Source organism: Miniopterus natalensis, chromosome 15 (genome assembly GCF_054644295.1).
Source record: "Miniopterus natalensis isolate mMinNat1 chromosome 15, mMinNat1.hap1, whole genome shotgun sequence".
Taxonomy (NCBI): Eukaryota; Metazoa; Chordata; class Mammalia; order Chiroptera; family Miniopteridae; genus Miniopterus; species Miniopterus natalensis.
In genome coordinates this window covers 30926404-30952454 of record NC_142095.1, presented here as the reverse complement: position 1 = coordinate 30952454, position 26051 = coordinate 30926404, and the positions used below count along the sequence as shown (strand labels likewise).

The following is a 26051-nucleotide window of genomic DNA, read 5'->3' as shown; positions in this document are numbered from 1 at the left end:
GAACTGTTGAATCTTTAATTTGGTGATTCTTTCATATATTTTGAGTCAAGGAATATGATAAAAGTTGTGGATCCCTTCCTCAGAAAAATACACATTGACACAAAAATTTGTATTCAAATGAAGAATATTCATAGACCCATAAAGCCATAGAACCCATAAAGCTTTAGGTGATATGAAGAACAAAGATTCTTCTTAGATATCTCAAGTGAAAGGTCTTTTAACTGCATGCAACAGTGGCCATACTTTTCATACAGATGAAAGACATCTTGCTGTTATATGGGCAGCTACATTTTTTTCGTGATCCCATGAACCAAGAGGTTGCTGGTTTGATTCCCTATCAGGCCACATGCCCAGGCTGCAGGCTCAATCCTCAGTAGGGGGCATGCAGGAGGCAGCAGATTGGTGTTTCTCTCTCATCAATGTTTCTCTCCCTCTCCATTCCTCTCTCTCTAAAATCAATAAAAACATTAAAAAAAAAAAAGTGGTACATAACATGACCCTTCTGAGGCAGTAGTACCATTTTCCCCTTTTTATGGGTGGAAAAACTGAGAAGCACAGAGAAGTTAAGTAACTGGCTTTGTCACACAGTTATAAGTCACAGAGTCAGGGCTGAACACAAAATGTGCAGTGTTGGGGAGTCCATACATGTAGTCAGTGCATCATCCTTCAGTGTTAAAGAAGTCTTGCCAAGTTTTAATTTTTATATCCAAGAGACTGTTCCCAATATATAGGAATGCATGTTTATCCCCATGTAGGATAAACAGGATGTTGGCAGGTTGGAGATTCTACTGATGAATCAGGATTAAGCAGCCACAGGTCTCTTTTTTTAAATGCAGCAGAAGCAACCTTCCTTGTTTAACTGTGTGTGAGATGTAGCAGTTTATAAGCTATGACATACTCAGTCATCCATATACAGACAAAGGACTCAAGTGAAGAGTGAAATTACATCTGTCTTTTCAGAAGCTATGTGTTTTCTTAGGTGCTTTTTACAGTAATTGCTGTAGGTAGAGGCCAAAGTGCTTGAGTTTCACAGTGTCTTTTCCTTCCACTGATTAGATTTTCCACATGTGGCAGTGATCTCACATTCCATGAACGTATCCCAGCAGCATCATTAGGTGCTGACACTTCTTTACTGGGGCAGAGCCCTGTTGTCTTGTCGTAACTTTTTGAAACTGGGAAGTGTTCAGAGCTTGTCTTCAAGTTTAAGAGACTAAGCATGTATTTTCTCATTAAAATATAGTTTTAAAATTCTTATGGAAAAAGGGGCCACTTCTATTAGGATGCTTGGCTGTATGTACATAACCATCATCATTTTTTTCCATGTGTAGTGGAGACATTAGGAAGTACTGTGAAAAATATTGAAATTTTCATTTTTGCTTTCTAATACTAAGCAAGGGCTCTTTATGGTATGAATGGGATATATATCTGAAAATATGATGCCTAAAATTGAAAATAATACAGATTCTGACAAAGGATGGCCATTTTCTCTTTATATTTACCAAAATCATTTGTTCCACCAGATTTAAATTGCATACTTTGGTGGGGGGGTTGCATAAATTTGCATACATTTCCATACTTTGTTAAACTGAGGTTAATTTTTTTTTCAAATTCAGCAAGTTAAATGAAGCTCTATAATAAAAGCAAACAAAAAGTAATACTTGCTCATTGCAGAACAGTTAAAAAATGCAGAAAGGTATAAAGAAAACATTTACCTATAGCCCACCATTGAGAAAAACCACTGCAAACATTTTGGCATACTACCTTCCCATCTTTTTTATGTGCTCTGTTGTCTTTTAAATACTGAAATTCAAGTGTTGTAACTAACACTATTTCTATTTTGCAGGTATCAACATAGTGTAGAATGGGCCACAAAGCTCATGAGAAGACAGGGGCAGGATGAGAGTACAGTGCATAGAATCCTTGAAGATTACACAAAACCACTTGAGCATCCTTGCATAAAATGGAACGAAAAGGTTCCATTGCATGATGAACTGAACTCTGAAATAGTTTCCAACATGGAAGCCACAGCAGATAGAGAGAAACTGTCTGTGATGAATGGGGACTCAGGAAAGTCAGACGATATGGAGGATCCCAGCAAGCCATCACACTGCCTGCAGGAAGGCTCTGGGCATGACCCACTAACTGCAAATGGCTTGGATGAACACCTGTTAGAGGGCACTGTGCCTCTGCCCCAAGTCCATTGTAGCAAACAAGATGTTCTCCTCCCCCAGTGTGACACTCCGGACAGCAGCCAACCAGCGGGTCTCGTCTGTGCCAGAGAGAGAGGGCCTGATGATGAGTATGTGCTGGTGGAGGAAGTTGTGTGTGATGGGAGTGAGAAGGAAGATGCCCTAAACAAGGAAGTAAGTAGAAGAAAATGAATCACTTCCTCCAAAGCCATCTGTTTGTGGCCCATAGGAGATGTTGGCTAATTGGATGTCCCTTGCTTGGAACTGGTAGCAGGCCCATATTAAGCACCCAGCTTATGAGAGAGGTGGACAGGACACCACACTGCAGACACTCCAAGGTTACCAGCAGGCACTGGGTCCTGCCCTGGTGTCTGAGTAGTTGTGAGGGCTGTTTCAGCTAAAACCTTGAAGTTTGTGAATAACTTTTTTTAAATGTATAAATTAAAGCAGGTTCAAGGAGGAAAAGAAATGTAGTGGTGATTGCACATAGTCTGGAGCACAGCCAAGGGGCGGGTCCTGCATATAGAAGTCAGCCGTCACATGGGAAGCAGATGAACAGCCACTTCATTAAAGGATGCACTGTCAGAGTTACCCTAGAATTGTCTGTAATAGCTGAAAATGAGAAACAATCTAATGGCTAAGTGGTATGTGAAACACCCACTTGGAGAAATATTATCTAACCTTTTTTAAAAATATATGTTTTTATTGACTTTTAGAGAGAGGAATGGAGGGAGGGAGAGAGAGAAACATTGATGAGAGAAACATCATCAGTCAGCTGCCTCCTGCACGCCCCATACTGGGGATTTAGCCGCAACCCAGGCATGTGCCCTGACCAGGAATTGAACCATGACCTCCTGGTTCATGGGTCGACAATCACTGAACAACACCAGCCGGGCTTATCTAACCTTTTGAATGAGGTTTATGATGTCTCATTAAGAACCTAGACACATGCTTGTGAGGTACTGTGAAAAAAAGCACGTAAAATCAACCAACAAAATGATTACTATGGGAATATTCACGGGTCAAAAAGAAATAAAATGTTAATAGTAGAAAAGCAACCTTTTCCATATAAGTAATAAAAAGTTACTTTTTAACAGTATGAATCCAACAAATGTGAATTTGGGCAATTTATAAGAAAGTTGTTCATTTTAAAATGCGGTTTCCTCTGTATAACGTAGTGCTCCCATTTGTTCTATATGTTTTTTCTTTTTTTCTTCAGTTGGTACAAAAGAAGAGACTAAGATGCAGAAGAAATCCATATAGAATCTTCGAGTATTTGCAACTCAGCCTAGAAGAGGTATGTTTCCAGCTTGTTCCCTTTTCAGCTATTGGTCTCTGGGACTGGGCAACACTGTATACCTCTAAATGCAGTTCTGTATGTAATTCAGTAACTGAGTATTCAGTAATTGAATATCACAATTGGGTATTGAGATCACCCTAGGCAGCTTCCAAAGTAGGCCTGCCTACATTTCATTCCTTAGCCTGCATTTGATCAATTCTAAGATGTGCATTTTGGGGACCTTACCTATATCATTCCACAGAGGTATCAAGGAGTTTGTCTAAGTACTTCTTTGTTTAAAAAATTTATTGTTTGATTGATTTGAAAGAGAGAGAGAGAGAGAGACATTAATTTGTTGTTCAACGTATTTATGCCTTCATTGGTTGATTCTTATATGTGCACTGACCAGAGATTGAACCCACAATTTTGGCATATCGGGATGATGCTCTAACCAGCTGAGCTACCTGGCCAAGGCTAAGCACTTCTTTTCATCAAGGTTTCAGGTTGGCCAAATATTATGTTACTAGTTTTTACCAAGTCCTAAAAAAAGGTTGTTGAGATAGACTTCACATACCATACCATTCACCCATTTAAAGTGTACAGTTCAGTGATTTTTAGTGTATTTGTGGAATTTCACCAACTTTTAGTAAGCTGTGATGCGTACTTCAAGTTATGTAAAGACTGATAATTATTAAAGGCACTTTAGGTATTTCCTTCTGCAGAACTACCAATACTTGCTCTCTTTATTTAAGACATAGCTGCTTTCTCAAAAGTTGACTAAACAACTGCATCATGTTTTTCCTCTGATTTGGAGTTCCTCTAGCCTGTGTTCATGTAACATTCAGTCCTTCCTTTTTTGCTTACATTTATACTGTACACAGAAATGTCCTTTCTGCCCTTGAGGGTAGCACCCCTTCCTCAGGCTCATTTCCATGGGTGTGTCTCCTCTCCAGGAGCACTCCAGCCTGTCTTAGATCCCTTCTGCAGTGCCTGGCACAGTTCTTGGAGTATATGTAGGTGTCAAGGAGTGCTTGTTAAATGCACCCACGTGGGTCATTTCATAGATGTGTTCACAGAGAAGTAATTGTGTTTCCATAGCCTCTTGATCTCCTGGTCTGCACTTCCTTCCTTGCAGTGAAGCCAGTGGTACAAAGAACAGACTTTCAGAGTAGGAAAGGATGTTTCGAATTATTTACTTCATTTCATTTTACAAATGAGACAGCTTAGTCTACTGTTGAATACAGTAGACACTAGCTGTGTGTGGCTATTTAATTTAAACTAATTAAAGCTGAACAAAATTCAAAATTCTGTTTCTCCGTCATGTCACCTGCATTTAAAACATTCAACAGCCGCATGTGACTACTGTACTGGATAGCACACGTGTAGAATACTCCCTGTTGGTCAGACTGTGTATGCCTGTTCTCCAGGTCTTTGACCTCTCTGAGTCTCAGCTTTCTTCTGTAAAAGCCGAATATAGCACCTTTTTTATAAGATGTTCTGGAAATTAAATCACTCATGTAATGGGTTCAGCACAGTGCCTGGTATATAGTAAATACTCAGTAAGTGTTAGCACCTGCTGTTCTTGTCATTATCATCATCATTTAGTTCCTTAGAAACGCTATTTAGTAGCTAATTGGAACTCTTTCTTTCACAATCAGCATTTTTTTTACTCCTCACCCGAGAATGTACTTTTATTGATTTTAGAGAGAGAAGAAGGGAGAGAGAGAGAAACATCAATCGGTTGCCTCCTGTACACACCCTGACCAGGGATCTAATCTAAAGCCTGGGTATGTGCCCTGACTGGGAATCGAACCCTCAATCCTTCGGTGCATGGGACAGTGCTCCAACCGAGTCACACTGGCCAAGGCACAAGCAATATTTTTTTAAATTTAAGTATAGTTGGTATATAATATTATATTAATAAAAAATTATTTTTTAACAGCATGAATCCAACAAGTGTAAATCTGTGATATTTGTAAGAAAATTTTTTGGTTTTTTGTGTTTTTTTTTTAAATATATCTTTATTGATTTCAGAGAGAGGAAAGGAGAGGGAGAGAGACAGAAACATCAATGATGAGAGAGTCATTGATCAAGCCCACAACCCAAGCATGTGCCTTTACCAGGAATCGAACCCCAATCGCTTGGATCCTCGGTCGATGCTTAACCGCTGAGCCACGCCCAGCTGGGCAGAAAATTGTTTATTCTAAAATGTGATTTCCTGCCCTGGCCCGGTGACACAGTTGGAGCCTCAACCAGAAATCAAGAGGCTTGATTCCCATTCAGGGCAGACCAGCCTAGGTTTCGGTTTAATCCTGGCCGTGGCAGGACGCAGCCAATCTGTGTTTCTCTCTCACATCGATGTTTCCCTCTCCCCTTCCCTTTCTCTCTTAAATCAATAAAAACATATCCTCGGGTAAGGATTTAAAAAAATTATTTAAAAAATGTGATCTCTGTATAACATATAGTGCTTTCTGTTCTGTATGTATTTTCATTCTTTCTCTTCAGTTTCAGGTATATGCAATCAGTATTTTGCAAAAATATTCACTGGGTATTTACTATGTCCCAGGTGCTGGGCTAAGTGCTAATAATACAGAAATAAATAGAATATGGCTCTGATCATAGAGATAGCCCCAAAATAATTACAATTCTATGTGATAAGCACAGTGTGATATATATGTATTGTCCTAGTGTTCCTTCTCTTGTGTCCTTGTACCCAATGCCTGACATTTATTAGGTGCTTAAAAATTTTTTGTTAAATGGATATGTACGAGGTATGGAATTTTCACAGGAACTTCTGGAGTCCAAAGGCACATGCACTAGCTGGAAAGACTTTACAGAGTTGGTGATATCTGCAGATGTTAAAGGATAAATAGGGATTGCCAGATGGACTCAGGGGACAGCACAGACTCTCATGCAGCTCAGTCCTGGAAGTGGCAACACAACACAGGATGGCTAGATTGTGGCTGGCATATCTATGGGTAGGGGTGTGACCTGGTCATGGTGGCACCAGGCCATTGCAGGCAGTGATGTAGGGGAGTAGCAGGGACTAGAGTTGGCATAAGTATGAGTGTGGGCTGGAGAGCTGAGGCCATGAAGACCCTCCCAGCTCTCAGCTCCAGTAGGCAGCAGCAGTAGGGCTGGAGAGAGCATCAGGTGTAGAACCTGGGGGTTCAACCTTACTGTTTCAGGAGGCTGGCCGGTTGCTGCTTTTAATGAAAAAAAGCCTCCCCCCAAATACTCCCTGAAGAAAGGGAAGAGTAATAGGAGATAGCAGATGAGATTGCTCTGTATTCTTGGAAGCTGCTTGGCTCCTGAGAACATTCCAGAGATGTGTTGTAGAAGTTTTCAAGGAGCACGCAGTTAAACCTGGCTCTGCTTCTCAGTTCTGTTTGGCAGATTGCCTTTGAAAGAATCACTGGTGTTTGGTGCACCACTTGCACAGTGTAATGTATTTTCGTAAATGTCTATAAGGAACACAAGCAGCCCTGCTGTGGTGACTCAGAGCAGTTCTTTTTAGGGACTGAGAATGGTAGTACAACAGCTGACTTAAAGATCTGCTTCTTAGAGGTCTGTTACTGAGAGCTATTTTTCTGTTATAATGATTTGGGCCCTAAGAAGATTTAGTGATATGACATCAAAATCATTGTTAAATTCATCCCTCTATCTTATTAGTACTGTCAAAGCAAAAACTTATCAATGAGATCTCAAGGGACATAATCGCCAGCCTCCACAGACCTCCCCAGTCTACTGATGCTTTAATTCTAAATAAAATAAATTCAGTTGAATTGAGATCCTCTCCATCTGTAACAAGTGCCTAAGAGCAGTTTGCATTGATTCATAAAGCCATCTAAGGCCAGTTAAAATGAGGCATTGGTTTCATCAGTTCTTAGGGAAATATATGTTTGCAAATAATGGAAAGTTTCTGAAGAACTTAACTTCTAACTGATAGCAGGCAGGCATTTCTTGCTAGGCAACAATTGGATTGAACTTTCCCAGATTAAAATATCTAAATGATTTTTAGAAAGGGAGCGAAACTAAAATGAATCGAGCAATTAGATTTCATGGCCTTTTAAATCTTTATGAGATTTAATCTCATTAAATCTTTAAGAAGGCATTATTAATCCATTTTATAGGTGAGGTAGGAGAGTTTAAGTGAGACTTCCAAGGCCCTGGCCACTAATGAAGATTCCATCCTAGATCTGTCATATCTCAAAGTTCATTCTTCCTGTTATACCATTCTGAACCAAGAAGTGAGAAAATGAAAGGAAAAAAAGGAGTTGGCTGTTTGAGGAACCAACTTTCTTTTCCATTGCATCTTTTGGCTACCATAGGTGTCCATCTGAGAAAAAAAAGTATTCTGTATTAATAAGTATTGCGCCATGGGAAGGGAAAGGTCAAAATAAGATTGTAGGACACCAGGAAGGCTGTCAACAGTACTGTCCACACTGAGGAGAAAGGAGTTGAAAGGGCTCGGCCTGCTCTAGGTGGCTCTGGCGGTTTGGGCCTAAACCAAGGGCAGGATCCAGAGACCTATTTCTTTATTCTTTCAGCACAGGCATTGAGAGCCCACAGTGTGCTAGCTCCTTTTCTGTAGCTTCCTGCTCTCACAGAGTTTACGCTCTATTCGTAGAAACACATATAAAAAGGATACTTTCAGACTAAAATAAGTGCTCTTTTGAAGAAGACAGTCAAGATAGGGGTTACTTAAACCATGTGGTTGGGGAAGACCTCTCTGAGAAGTGACCTTTAAGTCTGAGGCAGATTATGCCAGATGTAGGAGTAGCAATTACAAAAGCAGAAACGAGCTTAGTGTGTTCAGGGGACAGAAGTGAAGCCAAGGTGGCTAGAGAGTGAGTGGTGGTCAGACACAGGGGCTACAGATGGTGAGAAGCAAGAATGCAATAAAGCCCTTTGGAGAGTTTTAGTCATGGGGGCCACCTCTTCGTGTTTTGAGAAGATGGCTTTGGCTCCTGTGGCAAATAGACTGTAAGGGGCTAAATAAGAGCAGAGAGGCCTTGGCAGAAGTCTGGGCAGGAAGTGGTTGCTGGACCACGGTGATTGGGACCAGCAAATAACTACCTTCACCTTCAGAGAAGCTCTAAATTTGGATCTGGGTAAAACTATAATAGTTCTCAAACCACTTTATTCTCTTAAAAATTATCGAGGATTCCAAGGAACATTGTTATGTGGATTATATCTGTCAATGTTTACCAAGTCACCTCCTTGATTAAATTTATTCCTAGTTATTTTATTCTTTTGATGCAATTGTAAATGGGATTTTAAAAAAATTTCTCTTTCTGATAGTTCTTTATTAGTGTATAGAAACTCAGCAGATTTTTTTATAGGTATTTTATATTGTAACTTTGCTGAATTTGTTAGCTTAAATAGTTTTTTGGTGAATTCTTTAGGGTTTTCTATTATAATATCATGTCATCTGCAAATAGCAACAGTTTTACCTCTTCTTTTCCAATTTATGTGCCTTTAATTTCTTTCTCTTGCCTAATTATTCTGGCTAGGACTTCCAGTACTATGTTGAGTAAAAGTGGTGAAAGTGGGTGTTTATTACTGATTTTAAACCAGTTTGTGACATTTATATTTTCTTAGATTTTTTTAAATCCTTGAAAAATTATACAAACTTTCTGTTAAAAATATGTGACCATTTTGATGTTGATTCAAGGACATTAATTTGTATTGTGGCAAAGACATATCAATCTATAAAATAATTTCTCAGCAATGTGAAATAATTTCTAATGAGCATTTTTTGCTTGCTCTGTTTTAGGCCTTCTTCCTGGTCTATGCTCTGGGATGTCTAAGTATTTACTATGAAAAGGTAAGAAGTTTTATTTAGGTGTATTCTACTTTAAACTTTCCTGATGTTAAAAGCAGATTGTAGTCATTTCAATTGCTTCAATACAAATGTGTCTACTTTCACTAAATAAAACAGGAATTGGCTTCTTCTCTAAGTTCAGCTTTTGGTCCTGAATTGGAACTGCTCAGGCAAAAGCCAGCTTTGACCTTTTTAGGTTGAATTTTATTCCCATAGGTTAGGAGAAGAGCAGTATCTTACATGATGACCAGGAAATCTGTGTCAGGACAGTACTAAAAATAACAACAAAAATAAAAGCTACCAGCTTTTAGCACTACTTTAGCCTGTGTATTAGGCACTTTACATACAATACTTCTAATCCTCACTTCCATCTGGTAAGAATTTTATAGAAAAGGTAACTGAGGCTCAGAGAAATTAAATAAGTTGCCCAAGGCCAGGGTAGCTCCAAAGCCCATGATTTTACAATAGCTTGCTTCCCTTAGAAGAAAGGTCACCCCATAAGAAGTTGATACCATCACTTGCCCTCTAGTAGAGGAAGTGGAGCTCTGGGTACATTTTTTTTTTTTAAAGAATAGTTTTTTATTTTTTAGAGAATATGGAAGGGAGAGGGAGAGGGAGAGAGAAACATTGATGTGAGAGGAAACATCAGTTGGCTGCCACCTACATGCCTCCTACTGGTGATTGAGCCCCCATCCCAGGCATGTGCCCTGACTGGGAATCGAACCAGCAACCTTTCGGTGCACAGGACACCCAACCAACTGAGCCACACCAGCAAAGGCTCCACTGTACACTTTTTTTACTGTTTGAATTTTGAACCATGTGATTATAATACATATTCAAAATAATTAAAATGAAACTTAAGTTAAAAAGAAAAATGTAAGCAGAACTGTAAATAGACCAGAGAAAGCATATTTTATTCCGTTCTTGGAAGTACATAATTTTATCATCATCAGATTCTAATTATATAAGTCTTTTTCACGAGTATTCCGTTGGTTTGGAAATGGGTGTCTGGCTGATGAGTGACTCATTATTCCAGATGGTGGCCATTCTTAGCCCACCCTGCCTCTTCTCCTGGGCCTTAGCTGAAATTTGTCAGAATATTCCAGCTGTTACATAGAAACCTCAAATCTGAAACATGGTGAGCTATCCATATTGGAAGTTTAGCCTTCTCTGTAAGACTTGCTTCTCAGAGGAGGAGCTGAGTACAGTATTTCCTCGCAGTGGGATTTGAAGGCCACACACATATGGAGCTTCCACTTTAGGAACAACTCCAGAAAAGTAAAAGAAAGAAGAAAAAAAGCCACAACTCTAACTCATATTTATGGTATTAAAATCTTCATCTGAGCCAACTGAGCAAATCTTTTCTAGTGACTGAACCCTAAACCAACTGAAGAATTGACCATTTTACTAAGCACTGAAATGAAGCAGAAAATTTTCCAAACTTACCTAGTTTTTGTTGTATTTTTTTGTATTGATACATCAAAATGTTCTCTGAACCGAACCAGTCTGTCTTTTCAAGTCCTACATTAGAAACAAAATTCTCTTATAAGCAGTGGATTATTAATTTGTGCCATCAGATAACAAATCCTCTAGTTCCAAAACTAAATGGAGCATATTTTTAAAGCTTTTACAAAATTATTTGTGGCTTTTCTGAGCATGGCCTGACATACATTAGCTATTCTTTAGGGTCTTTTGGAACATGCTTCCCTTGTGGACTTGTTACATTTGAGCACCTAGGCACACACTCTTTCCTCTGCCCAGAATGTTCTTCCCCAGCCTCCACCACCACCTCCTCCTGAGCCCTCCACCACCCCCTTTCACTTGGCTACTTCTTTCTCATCTCAAATGTCACTATCTCAGGGCAGCCTTTCCCAAGTCCTTTAGAGCAGTGCTGTCCACTGGAAATGTAATGGGAACCTCAGACAGGAGCCATGTGTATAATCTAAAATTTTCTGGTAGCCACATTTAAAGGTCTTTTTTTAAAAAAAAAAGTCAGGTGAAATTAATTTATAATGTATTACATAGTTTATTTAACCCAACATATCTGAAATTATTGAGATAGTTTTTTGTATATATATATTAAGATTTGAAATTCCGTATATTTTACACGTGTAGCACGTCTCAGTCCAGGCACATCATTGGACAGCACAGGTCTAGATCTAGTTAAATCCCTCTGTGATGGGTACCGGGTTTATTTTAGTCACTGCTTCAGCTTCACACTTACAGATGTTGATTCACTGGCTGAAGGAGGAGTACAACATAATAATGCCTATTTTTGTTCAATAACTTTAGGAGCCTTTAACAATTGTAAAACTCTGGAAAGTTTTCACCGTGGTTCAGCCCACATTCAAGACTACCTACATGGCATATCATTACTTCCGAAGCAAGGGCTGGGTGCCCAAAGTGGGACTTAAGTACGGAACAGATTTATGTAAGTAATTCATGGCTTGGTAGGTGTGAGAACCAAGGTTTGCATCAGATCCTAGGATGAAAATCAGATTTGATTATATGTGCTGTTGCTGATCTTTGCTAAGAAGTTCTTCCTTCTGGGTTAGGTAAGGATAGTGGATATTTGGATTGGGTTTAGGGAAGAATATTGGATATTTGGATTAGATTTAGGGTATGTCCAGAATGAATGAAAAGGTAATCTAGGAGAAAAGCCCAGGAGTAGAAGCTTGCAGTCCCAATTCAGGCTTTTCCTCTCATCTGCCCTGGAATCTTAGAAAGAGTAGTTCTGTAGCCTGGCCGGTGTGTCTCAGCAGTTGAGCATCAACCTCTGTATGATCCAGGAGATCTCGATTCGATTCCCTGTCAGGGCACATGCCTGGGTTTCAGGCTCAATAACCAGTAGGGGGTGTGCAGGAGGCAGCCGATCAGTGACTCTCTCATCATTGATGTTTTTCTCTCTCTTTCTCTCTCTCTCTTTCTCTCTTCCTTCCTTCCTCTCTCTGAAATCAATAAAGATATATTTTCAAAAATAAAAATGTCTGGTACATAGTAGCCACTCATATTTAAAAACAAAAAAGAAAAGAGTTTTACAGCACCCTCCCACCGCCACCTCTCATTAGCCATGTGATCATGTGATATTGGGCAGTTCCTTGTCCTCTGGGCCTCAGTTGCCTCCCCTCGCAAATGAGAATAATCATTGTAATGGTAATTACAGCTCTCATTTATTGAGCATTTAGTATATACCAAGCATTGTACTAAGTGTTTTTACTTTTATTTATTTATTTATTTTAATCCTTACCCGAGGATTTTTTTTCCATTGCTTTCCAGAGAGAGTGGAAGGGGGAGAGAGAGAGACGTCCATGAGAGAGAGATATCGATTGGTTCCCTCCAGCACAGGCCCCAACCAGGGCAAGGGTTCAAGCCTGCAGCCAAGGTACATGCCCTTGGCTGGAATCAAACCGGGGGACCCGTCAGTCCTCGGGCCAACTCTCTAACCACTGAGCAAGACTGCCCAGGGCTGTAGTGTTTTCCATTCATTATCTCATTCAGTCCGTACAGTAGTCCTGTGCAGGAGATACTTGTTCCCCCTGTTTTTCTGAGGGAGACTGCCGTTTTAGGAGAACGGGTCATTTGCCCTGAACAGTTTTCAGGGCCAGTAACTTATAGAGCTGGACTTTGAATTTTGAACCCCAGACTCTTAGAAACTTTTACACAGTTCTTCCTCCACTGATCCTTACTTAAAGTGAGGAGTCTTAGCTAGGTGAGCACTTAATTCAACAGAGTTGCTGTGGTCTCCTATGGGCCAGGTCTTTCTAGGTGCCAAGAATGCCAAGGTAAGTAAGGCAGACACACAGCCACCTTAATGGGGCAGCTTACTTTCTGGAGGGGAAGACAGTCAAGCAAACAGATACGTACATGATGCAGTCTCAGGTGCTGATAGGTACTATGAGAAAAACAGAACAGAGTAAAGGGAGAATATAGGAAGTTAGTAAAGGGGACAGGAAAGCACTCTCTGAAAATATGTGACCATAGTGAGGGAGCAGGTCATTTGAGAATTTGGGGAAGAAAATGATAGGTAAAGTGAAAACAGAAAGTGCAAAGCCCTGAAGCAGGAACAAGCTTGGCAGGTCACAGGAACAACAGAAAGACAGTGTGTCTAGAACTTAGAGATCCAGGGAAGAGTGACAATAAGTGAGGTCTGAGGCTGGGGCCAGGTCACATAGGGCCTGGCAGAGACTTTGGATGTTATTCTGCTGATTGGATGTCTTAGGAGATTTAGAGCAAGGGAGTGACTTAAATTTAATGATTTAATATAACAAGACCCTCTGCTCTCTTACTAATAGACTGCTGGAGGGCAAAAATGGAAGCAGAGTGACTAGTTAGGGAAGCTGAGCCCAGCCAGCCCTGCAGATGGAGTGGATGCGAGACTTGTGGGTAAGAGAGGAATCAGGGATAGTGCCTAGATATTTGGCTTAATGTTTTGGATGTATTAAGTAAGCACACTGGAGATACTGCGAAGATAGTTCTGGAGCACAGGAGACCACTGAGATACAAATGTGGAGTCATCAATATGTAACTGGAACCTAAGGCCACAGGCCTGGGTGAGTGAATATGATCCACACTAGTGTCACTCCTTCAGTAAGTCCCCAAACTCGTTTCCTCATCTGCCAAGTGAGGGTGCTTCCTGGATGCTTTTCAGAATTGTTACTGAGGTTAAAACAAACATTTCAATGTATTCGAGAGGCCTTCTGAGAAGTCATGGCCCTTGAGGTCTTTTGGGCTCTGTTACTTACTTGTTCCATATATTTTTGAGCCTTAAGTACCCAAGAAAGCCAATTCAAGCTTTTAAATCTTTAAATGCTCTAAAATTGAGTGTGCTTTACCTAGACTTATAGGATAGTCTTCAAGGGGCCCCTTGTACCCCCTGAAATTTTACTCAAAATACTATGTTTGTAGATTGTGAGCAATTTAAAATAAAGGTTAGGTATCACCCCTCTCTCTAAGATAAATGGTTTATTTTGTTTCTTCCATGCCTGCATTTCAGTACAGATATCCTAACTCAGACTTACCTTTACAAATGATTAGGATTAGCCTGAGATTAGTTTGCTAGGTTTCCAGATAATTGTGTTGGCCACAGGTCATGTAGCTTAAATAAGTGACATGCCAGTTTCATTTTTCCTCATTGGCTTCCTGCCCTGTTCTTCTTTTCATGTTCCTGTAAGGATAGCCTCTCAGGCCCTGACCAGTGTGACTCAGTTGGTTGGAGCATCGTCCCCCACACTGAAAGGTCAAGAGTTCCATTCCCAGTCAGGGCACATACCCAGGTTGCGGGATTGATCTGTAGTCGGGTGAATATGGGAGGCAACTGATTAATGTTTCTCTCTCACATAAATGTTTCTCTCTCTCTCTCTCTCAAATCAATAAAATCATATCATCAGGTGAGGGTTAAAAAAAAAAGAATTGCCACTCAGTGCAAATGCTTGTTAGGTCTTCTCCAACTTTCTCATTGTATGGGTGAAATTTGAGTAGATTTTTCCAGTGGGTAAGGCTACAGTGATGCATTAAGAGGTGGCATGAGCCTGGCCGGTGTGGTTCAGTGGTTGAGTTGTCGACCCATGCACCATGAGGTCACTGATTCGATTCCCAGTCAGGGCGTGCAAGAGGCAGGAGATGGATGATGTTTCTCTCTCATCCATGTTTCACTCTCTCTCCCTCTCCCTTTCTTTCTCCCCAAAATCAATTTTTAAAAAAAAACATTTAAGAGATGGCATGGGGTGATGGAAAGAGTACTCTTTGGGTTCACAGCTGGCTCTACTTCTTATTTAATCTTTATACTCCTATGAGGTATGTGAGTGTGTGACCTCAGGCAAATTTCTTCTCTCTGAGCTTTCATTTGCTCATCATATCACATGGATAACAATACCTTGTTTTTAAAAAACATCTTTAATTAAAAATGAGCTTCAGCCCAGCCAGGCGTAGCTCAGCGGTTAGCGTCGACCTGGCATCCAGGCGATCGGGGTTCGATTCCCGGTCAGGGCACATGCCCGGGTTGCGAGCTCGATCAATGACTCTCTCATCATTGATGTTTCTATCTCTCTCTCTCCCTCTCCTTTCCTCTCTCTGAAAGCAATAAAGATATAAAATAAATAAAAATTAAAAAAAAAAAAAAAAAGATGAGCTTCAGGGGAATGAGACCTTTGTTGAGTGCCTTCTAAGTCTGCCTTACGTATTTTCAGTATTCAAGCCATATTTGTGGATGTTGAGTAGAGAGAATTTTCCTAATTTAAAAATAAACTGCCTTATAAGGATGAATGAAGGAATGAACAAGCAGACAGATTTTCTGAAAAGAAAAAAAAAAAATCAGCTGCTATTTCCCAACTCCCCGGAGGCCCCTGCCACAGCTGGGGCATATCATGCACTTGGAGCTGCCTGTGTAATTAGTGTGAGACCAGGCCTCTGGCCCAGCAGCCACATGACAGTGTCTTCCCAGTTCCTGCTTAGCAAGAGTTCACAAGCGGTGCGAGCCTGGAACGGGAGGAACGGCTTCCTAAACTACCTTCTCCAGGCACAGCTGCTCAGTGCCACTGGTTTTTAACAATATTATTTTAGTTTTGAAGGCTGGTGACCTAATCACATGTACCTTGGATCTGCCAACATGGGTTAAATCCAGGACATTCTCTTAACAGTTGTTTCTGCTTACAGAGCTAATGACTCATGACAAAGGGCCATTATGAAATTCACATCTTATCAGAGAAACTCTTCCTTGAATAAATCTTGTCAATCACATTTCATTCCAGGAGCAGTATTTGGAACAAGTGATAGGGATCTCAAATCAAGTGCAGCTGTGGAGCTGGTTGACCTTGATCACCCACTGGTGAAGGGAGACTAGAAACCAAGGGGAGCCTTTCTTCACATTCCCACCCAGAGGTTCCCGTGACTGCTGGCTCCTTTGGCAACCAGGCTTCTTGCCTTGGTGCTTTTCTGCTCTCGTTTTATTTAATCTTTATTCTTCTGGGAGGTGTGTGGTGTTCTCCTTCCTGCCATAGGCTGTGCCTCTGAAGGGTTCCCTGTTCAGTTCCAGGGACCACATGGCAGAGTCCCTAGCTTCATGCTTTCGGCAGCAGCTCTTGACTGCCACAGACTGAATTATCCAATCTTTCACTTTTCTTGGTTTCAGTTATGTGTGGTCATTGTTAGTCTAAAAATATTAAATGGAAATTTCCAGAAATAAACAATTCATAAGTTTTAAGTTATCATTCTGAGTAGCATGATAAAGTCTCTTCCTGTCCCGCTCCATCCCACCCAAAGTGTGAATCATTCCTTTGTCTAGCATCTCCATGCTGTAGATGATCCCCATCCATTAGTCACTTAGTAGCTGTCTAGGTTATCAGACTAACTGTTGGGATATCGCAGTGCTTGTGTTCAAGTAACACTTATTTTACCTTAATAATGGCCCAAAGCCATTATAATGGTTCTATTTTATTATTAGTTATTGTCATTAATCTCTTACTGTGCCTAATTTATAAATTAAACTTTAATATAGGTATGTATGTATAAGAAAAAACATGTAGAAATGTTTAGTACTGTCTACAGTTTCAGGCATCCACTGGGGGTCTTGGAACATATCCTTCATGCATAAGTGGGAGGACTCCTGTAGTAGGACAGACCGGTCTCTGAGTGGTGTGTACGGTTATGTACTTTCTTTTCCCCACTTGACTTTGAATTTTTTTAAAAATAGGCATGAGCCTTATTCATCTCTAGCACCAACACCTAAATCAGTACCTGGCCAAATTAGCTCAGACACTTTGAATTACATTGATTCAACATGAATAACAAAATGTTCCTCCACTTTACACAAACTTCACATTCTTGATACACTTTTAAGCTCTGAACCCAGAGAGTATAAGAGAAGCAGCAAGACAAGAATCACTTGTACTTGACTTTGGAATTCATTTGTGGGGTGGGGGTGAGGGTGGGAGGAGGGTTTTAGGGTCTTGGCAACAGACTTGCTTTACTAATTGCATTTTGTCCCAGGGGGAAAAACAGTTTGGGTTTTAAAAATAGACTACAGGGCATATTGCAGATTACCCACATACGGATAATTGGGTGTTTATGTCTCTGTGGAGAAGAAAAAACTTAAGTAATAAAATAAGATTTTTATTTCGGGTGGTTATACATTTTCTTTCTTTTTCTTTGCAGTGCTGTATCGAAAAGGACCTCCATTTTACCATGCAAGGTTTGGAGTGATTTTTAAATAAGTTAATGGCTTAAAGGGATATGAAATTTTTGGCCTCCACTTTAATTTTCAGTGCCACAGAAACAATTAGTCATGTTCCTATTGGCCTGATAACGATAAGTACTGTCTGTGCCTTTTGACACACCAGCGTTGTTACATTATATATAAAATAATAAATAGGTTATGATAATCTGTCTTTTAGTATTAAACATTCAGTTAATCTGTGTAGTAACTGTTCATCTTAATATCAATGAACATTAGTATCTAAACAGTTGAGTGAATTCTCAGCTTTCATATTGGGAGAAATATTTCTTTTTTAAAAAAATTTTTATGTTTTTGATTTCAGAAAGAAAGGGGGAGGGAGAGAGAAACATCAATGATGAGAGAGAGTCTGCCTCCTGCACCCCCCCTTCTAGGGATCGAGCCCACAATCCAGGTGTGTGCCCTGACCGGGAATCGAACCTCCATCTTCTGGTTCATAGCTCGATGCTCAACCACAGGCCAGGCAGAAGAATATTTCTATTCCTTTCTTATACATGTTGAAATCAGTCTAAAATTTTATAACATAAAGTATGAGTTTTTCATTAATATTTTCTCAGCAGTCTAGGGGAATTTAGGATCAGATGATGTACATTTTATTTTTTCTGTTTCTTTGTTCTTGGTAGGACAAACAGTACTTTAAAATACCTTTTGTGTGTTTTTCAGTTACTCTGTCATTACTGAGTTAGTCGATGACCATTTTGAGGGCTGTCTTCGAAGACCTTTCAGTTGGAAGTCACTGGCTACTTTGAGCAGAGTTTCAGTAAATGTCTCCAAGGTAACAACATCAGCTCTGGCACTACCTATCACTTAAATGGTTGCTTTTTTTTTTTTTTTTAATGTAGTAGAAATAGAAAAGTCATTTGTAGAAACTTCAAGGTGTTTCTACCAGTGAAGTTCTGGAAGATTGGGCTAGAAGCTCTCTTCCTCTCATGTCCCCTCCCACCACCAATTGGTACTAAGCACCAGGAGTTGAGCTTTGAAGTTTCCTGTAGTGGTTGATGTTGGTGGGCATTGCCTTTCTTCTTTGGGTGCCCTTGGTAAGCACAGCCAGTACCTGCTCAAAATTCACCCACACATTCACAAAGGAATCCAAACATTGACACATTTCTTTCCAAAGTTCGCAGATCTCTTGAAAAGGCAGGAAGGGAATATTTATTGCTAAACACTTTACATGTTTTCTCACCACCCATTTATTATCTTCATCCTAAGAGCAAGGAATTGAAGGGTCAGAGATGTTGAGTGAGAAACCCATGATCATGCAGCTCAAATGCAGAACTGGGATTCAACCCAGAGCCTGCTAACTGCCTGGCTATGTTCTGTTTCCTGCTGCCATCAAGATAGGAGGGAAGTCACCAGGACTATAAAGGATGAAAGCTTTGAGTGTTCTCTGTGATTCAGTAATTTGCTAACTAAAATGAATTGTGGGCCCCCTCCCTCTCTGTCCCACTGCTGCTGGAGGTGTGGGAGCTGAGACTGGATCCAGAGGGGCCAGGCAACAGCTGTCTTGAGTGCCAGTTAAGTTGCTTAGGCTTTAGCTACTGTTTCTAGTGTTTTTATGCCCACTTTTTGAGACTTCTAGCATATATTTAATATTTTAAATTATATGTTTATAACCAGTATATCTACTTTATTTGCATTCTCTTGACATGTCAACAGTGTCTAAATGGCAGTTCCTTAGTCTAGAGTGTGAGCCCAGCTATGATGTTCCCAGGGGCACACAGTGGGCAGGAATGGAGATTGTCTGCATTTCCTGCTGACACACCCAGATTTATACTCTTATTTTGTGGGATATGGAGATTGTTTTTCATTTCTCAATAGGAACTCATGCTGTGCTATTTGATTAAACCTTCTACCATGACTGACAAAGAAATGGAGTCACCAGAATGTATGAAAAGAATTAAAGTTCAGGTGCGTAAGCTCAGAGATAATTCATGTTATCCCAAAGATTCTTTCCATTGTGTTGTGTCCTCTTGAACATGTGCTCTCAAGAAAACAAGTGAAAACCATCTTGCCTTGGTAAAGAAGGTCTTCTCGAGCCTTTCCCTGCTAAACCCACTCTCACTCCCCTCAATTCCTGCTGCTTCCTTACCTGCGATGTGATTTGTTTCTGTCCTCACCGCTCGGCTGAAACTGCTTTCCCAGATGTCCTAGGACCTTCTGGCCAGGCCAGGACCTCTCAGTCTGATTCCCAGAGACTAGAAGTGTCACTGTTGACATTCCTTCCTTGAACTTCTCCTCTGACTTCTGGGGCTCTGTGTTGAGCTCAATCTCCTCATCTTCCCAGCAGGATTTTCACTGCCAGTGCTGCCAGGTTCATTGTCAAGTCACTCAGTGTTTAATATTCCCATCCATTGCCCTTACTTTGACCCCTCCAGCACATCCAGCACCTCATTGTTTTTCTCTGACATTGCACCCTTCCTTCTCGGTCTCACTGCCCCATCCCACTGCAGACCTGCTCGAGAGCCCCAGCGCCCCATCCCCTCAATTTGCCCTGCCATTCCCCCTAGATTAGCTTTTTACAGAATGCAATCCAGATCCACTTCAGTCCTCTCAGTGCTGACTTGGATATAGCAGCACCATCATAGACCTAGTTCTGATGTTAAATATGAGCCTTTGTACTGGCACGCCCAGTCCTGGAAAGTGCTAGTGGAAATCCACAGCTGAGGCCAGTTCAGCTTTTAAAATCTTTGCACGGTTGTGGTAGATACTATTTGCATGTAAGGTGTATGTATTGCTACATTCACATTTCCTCCAAATGTTCAGTTATAAGGTGGAAACAGGTATCCTCATTATATAGACAGCTTTTTGTGAAATGTAGCTGCGATGTCCCATGCCTAGCATGTTCTTTTATTTCTGTTTTTGAAATTCATTCCCCTTTTTTGCTTGGTTTGGTTACAGGAGGTGATTCTAAGCCGTTGGGTTTCTTCACGAGAGAGGAGTGACCAAGACGAACTTTAACATTTCAACCTCAGATTTCCAATTTCACCAACAAATATTTATTAAGTCTCCTACAATAAGCCAAGTTCAGGATGAGGTAGAGTCCTTTTATTGTAATTGGCCATTAATTTAAAAGTTTTAAAGGGCATGGCGCTCCCAGAACCAGAAAACTGTTAGTGTTTTAAAAGATAAAATTACACAGGAGAAGAGCCCTGTGCGGGACTTCAGATTCTGTCCTTGAACCGGCACTGGCTGGGACTGGCCGTAGCTCCTCGCCCCCAGGCCCCATCGTGTCCTCGCCTGCTCAGGGAGGAGGTTGGGTAGATGAGTCCCAAGAAGACTGGTCCAGCAACAGGGAAAGTCTGTTTCACTCCGATTTTACTTGAAAATGGTAATAGTTTACGTTTATGTGGCACTCTACAGTTTCCAAAGCAGCACTTTCATACTCAGGCATCTCTTGTTGCCCACATCCAATCCGTTCCTGGGCGAGAGCTGGAGAACAGGTCTGGGGTTGCAGGATGCTATGTTCCATTGTTTTAAATGGAAAAAATGATGTGTCTCTGCTTGTCCAAGAACTGCAACCAGTTACTCAAACACATAACAATCCATTTAATATTTAACAAGGGTTTCTGTATCATAGAAAGCATTTAAAACATCAGTTACCTAATTATTTGTCAGTGAACTAATTGGTGGGCATATTTGTGCAGAATACACAACACTATCATGCAGTATTAGATAAAAATTGCACCTTGCTTTAGTGAACTTGTTACAAAGTAAAAATAGGTGGTGAAGTAATATATGAAGGAAGATACATAATGAGTGCAGTTAACATTTAGTTAAAACCTTTTTTTAATTGGTGATACCCCAATGGAGAGTTGCCTGAGGAGTGGCATTTGGAGGCAAGAGGAGGGAAACGGACAGAGGGCATGGGGGTGGGGGAACGAGCAAGAGGGAGCCAGTGCAGGAGTGAGGGATCCATCATCTGAGACTCATCCACTTTCCAAATTCAAGACACTGATGGACAGTCCTCTGCTTGGCACTAAATACTCCAGAAGTAGATGGTTAAGAACTCTTTGGAAGCTGAGATGAAAAACACACCAAATGGGCACTTGTTTGCATTGCCTTGGTGGGTGATCTTAGAGCTCCTGACAGCCTAAGATTCTGCCTATAGTTGTGCTTTTCTGCGGTGCTTCCGTTCACATCATACTCCTGCTCTCGCAACAGTCATTGTGTCTGCATGCTCTACATTTTAATGGAGCTCCCCTTCCTCCCCTGCCTCAGACCAGTCATCTTAGTAACTTCTTTGCTCTTTACTAGTGATACCAGTAGTTCTTCAACATTTTTACTGTTCACTTTGCTTACTCCAGGCTCCTTAGCAAAGTGAAAGACTTCACTTTGAATCATCACTTTCTCAAAACTAATGTTGGCAAAAAATTTCAGGAAGCATTTCTTCCCTATTTCATTTGTCATTTGTAGTGATACTTCTTTCAAAGCCTAATCAGTGCATCAAGTGCCTTTATGGTAAAAACTCTTCCATGAATCCTTCATCCAAGTTCAGTACTCCTGTCAACACTGCACCTCAGGTGCTTTGTCATCAACTAAGGTGAATTGAAGGCTGTGGTGACTCCTTGATATAAAGGCTACAATAAAGACATAGAGAAGCCAAAGATCACACAGATATTTGTAACTGAAAGCTCTAGAAGAATATCCAAAACAACATCTTTAATCAAAGAAGCCTTGTATGGAAAATTTTCCTTCCTTATGTATAAGTTTGGACACCATGTAGCAGGCCATACCCTCTTCAGCATTACCGGAGGGCCCTGGGGGTTCTGGAATGGTACACCAGCAACAGTTTTGGTTTACATCACCCTCACAGTTCCCAGCTAAAAGCAGTATTAGCTTATCTTTGGAAGTATTAGTTCCTAGCAGTTTTTTCCTACCTTCTGAAATAAATGTACCAGATGGCAGTTGTTTTTAAAAAAAAAAAAAAAACATGCAAGTTCATCAAGATTGGAAATTTACTCAGCAATAAAACCACCTTTGGGAGATTCTGCAGTTCACCAGGGGAGATGCTACAGCCTCACTGAGCAGAAGTTGCTTCACCCACACCCCTCAAAGAGTCAGTCTTACATGGTCCTTAAATCTCTCAAACCTTCCAGACTTGCTTTAAAACTGAAATCCTTCCACCCATCCTCTCTTTCCTCCATCACTTTCCAGTTCTCCCAAAGCGTTCAAAGTCACCCGCTGTACCAGGATGTATTCAAATGGCATCAGGCTGACCAGCTGCACAAGAATCTCACTAAAAATAGCACACCACGTTCAAGAACACCATGAAACTTTGTGGAACCAACATTTTTCACAGCTAAATCTTGTCAACCTAGTGCGAAAAAACAAAGGCAGACACCTGCTTGGCCAAGATCCTACTTTTTACATGATCACTTTTCTCAATACACTATCACTTCCAACTGTTTTTTTCCTAGTGCAGTGGTATTTCCTAGGCCTCTGTAACACCTACTTTCTTCATAGGCTTTTCCACTTCCACAGGAGACATTTTTACTTAATAAAGTTGGGAAAATGATGTGATAATAGACCACCCTCCCAAACAGCGCACGCATCAGTCACCTAAAACAGCAGCGCGTGCCCTGTCCTCTTTCCAGTCCATACACAGCTTGAATGATTTTGCTGCACACTCTTGCATATTCGTGTTGTTGTTTTTTTAATTTAGATAACCAATGTAGGATAACATTTTTTGCAAATTGTTACAGTAAATATTCAGATAGTGAGAGTTGAGATGGGGCAGACACCCATGTTCTTGTTTATCCCACAACAGCCTTTTGAGTTTAGGTGGTGAGTCCCTCCACAAAAGTAAGGTTTGAGGCTCAGAGATATGGCCACTGGCAGAAGTGCAAGCAGAAGACTTGGCCTGAGAGTTCCAGCGTTCAGTGCCTTTACGTGATCTCCATCACTGAAGTGACACCAGCCTAGAAAATCACATGACGTCAGAAATCCAGCCCCAGTAGGGCTTTTCCATTTGGAGGCTAAAGAGGAAGGCTGCCCTCCACTCCACACAGGGCTGGGTATGTGCTGGCACAGTTGGGTGGTGGTCTCTTACCTCAAAGGTAGGGGTGAAACCTGAGATCCCTCTCACCAAGAACCCCCTTGGTATGTAATTCTGCATACATCTTCAGGAGCTTCACAGATTCTGTGAGGACTATCTGTGGATCCAGGATTGAGAACCTGGGAACAATGTGTGGGTCTTAGCTTTTTTTTTCTTTTTCTTTTTAAATTTACCTTTATTGATTTCAGAGAGAGAGAAACATCAATGATGAAAGAGTCATCATTGATCAGCTCCCTCCTGCACACCCCCGACTGGGGATCAAGCCCGCAATCTGGGCATGTGCCCTGACCAGGAATCAAACCACAATCTCCTGGATCCTAGGTCTTTGCTCAGCTGCTGAGCCACACCCGGACGGACAGTTCTTAGCTTTTAATTAGTTTCCCTGGAGATAATTTTATTGAAGGCTAGGTTGTGGAATGAGCCTCTAGAAAGGACCCATTTAGATCTCAGCTCTGCCTCTCAGTGGTTATGTGACCTTGGACAACTTGCCCTTTATGAGCTTCAGTTTCCATACCTCTAAAATGGGGCCGATGGTAATATTTCTGTCGTGGTTATATGGACAAAGGAGAACAAAAAAACACCTGACACAGGAGTTTCCCCTCCCTTCCTGGAAGGGGTGGCTCAAACCCAAACTAGCAAGAGACCAAGAAGACAGTGTCCATGCTCAAAGCTAAATCTGGGTTGAGAACTGAAATGTGTTTGTGGAAGTTGGGCTCATCTGATAACTGCAAACATTGTACACAGAAAAAGTGGAGAGGTGAGAGGATTTCAAGGAGAGCCTCTGTGTGCCAGGGGCTATTTGTCCTTGGAGTGAGTTGAGTTACCTTTAGCCTGCCTTCTGAAGAGCCTGTGGCTAGAATTAGGCAGTCACCGTTGGAAGTGCCCAGGGAGCAGCAGGGCACCTGTGTGTGGTTCTGTAACTGCAGACCTTTCCTGCCTTTAAGGCACCACCACCTCAGAGTCCGTAGCTTACAGTTTTCAGGATTTTTGAAGTGCTTATGACTCTGGTTTTGGTATTAAGTTTCAGCAATTCCTTGGTCTCTCTGATCAGCGTTGGGTGGAGGGCAGGATGGCTAAGAGCTCCTTAGTCTGGAGTCAGACCTAGGTTTGCACCCACTTATTAGCTATACGATTTTTTTTTTTTAAATCCTCACTTGATATTTTTCCCCCATTGCTTTTTCAGAGAGAATGGAAAGGAAGGAGGGAGAGAGAAACATCGATGTAAGAGAGCCACATTGACTGGTTGCCTCCCGCCCATGCCCTGACTGGCGGCGGGGAGAACCCACAACCCAGGTATGTGCCCTTGACTGGGAATTGAACCCACAACCCTTCGATCTGTAGCCTGACGCTCCAACCACTGAGCCAAACAGGCCAAGGCTAGCTATACAATCTTTTTATGTATGTATATATATACATATATATGTATCTTTATTGATTTCAGAGCGAGGAAGGGAGAGGGAGAGAGAGAGAAAATCAATGATGAGAGAGTCATTGATCAGCTGCCTCTTGCACGCCCCCTACTGGGTATCGAGCCCAAAACCTGGGCATGTGCCCTGACCAGGAATCGATCCTTGATCTCCTGGATCATAGGTCAGTGCTCAGCTGCTGAGCCACGCCAGCCAGGCTAGCTATACGATCTTAACCTTAGTTTCCCTCATCTATCAAATGAAGTTAATGTGCCCTGACCAGTGTGCTCAGTGGTTAGAGTGTTGGCCTGTGAACTGAAGGGTCGTGGGTTTGATTCCTGGTCAAGGGCACATACCTGAGGTGCAGGTTTGATCCCCGGCCCTAGTCAGAGCGGGTGCAGAAGGCAACCAATGGATGTGTTTCTCTCACATCAATGTTTCTCCCTCTCCCCCCTTCCCTCCCTCCCTTCTCTCTAAAAAAAATCAATGGAAAAACATCCTCAGGTGAGGATTAACAACAACGAAATGAAGTTAGTGTTATCAACATACACATACAATGGAATGCTATTCAGCCACACACACACAAAAAGAAGTATTGACATGCTACGACGTGAATGAATCTCGAAAACATGCCAAGTGAAAGACGCCAGGCACAAAATGTTACATATTGTTTGATTCCAATTGTATACCCCAAGTAGGTAAATCCATGGAGAGAGAACGCAGATTGGTGGTTACCAGGGGCAGTGGGGAGGGAGGACTGCAGAGCAACTGCCTCGTGGGTACAGAGTTGCCTTTCGGGACAATGAAATGATTTGGAACTCGGCAGAGGTGGTTGCACAACATACTAAATGCCACCGAGTTTTTCACTTTAAAGCGGGTTGGTGTAATATGAATCTCAACTCAATAAAAAATAATAATGTTATCAACCCCAGAGGGTTGCGGGAGGATTATGTGCGTTGGTTCTTACAAGGTGCTTATTAGCACAGTGTCTGGCTCATAGTGTACTTTTAGTAATTTGCAGCTGTGGTGATTCGCTATGGAGGGGAATGAGGAAGCACTTGTGTCCTA

At 41.3% G+C, this 26051-nt stretch overlaps 1 protein-coding gene across 1 annotated transcript in view; it reads left to right on the top strand.

Moving 5' to 3' along the window:
• Nucleotides 1-20668, top strand: part of TSEN2 (tRNA splicing endonuclease subunit 2) — a 35312-nt gene extending 14644 nt beyond the window's left edge. The window contains exons 5-12 of the mRNA XM_016209909.2: nt 1844-2363; nt 3409-3486; nt 9248-9298; nt 11588-11726; nt 17444-17480; nt 18186-18297; nt 19341-19430; nt 20421-20668. Coding sequence (XP_016065395.2) covers nt 1844-2363; nt 3409-3486; nt 9248-9298; nt 11588-11726; nt 17444-17480; nt 18186-18297; nt 19341-19430; nt 20421-20480 — 1087 coding nt within the window. The 3' untranslated portion in view covers nt 20481-20668. The remainder of the gene's footprint in view (nt 1-1843; nt 2364-3408; nt 3487-9247; nt 9299-11587; nt 11727-17443; nt 17481-18185; nt 18298-19340; nt 19431-20420) is intronic.
• Nucleotides 20669-26051: the final 5383 nt, after the last annotated feature.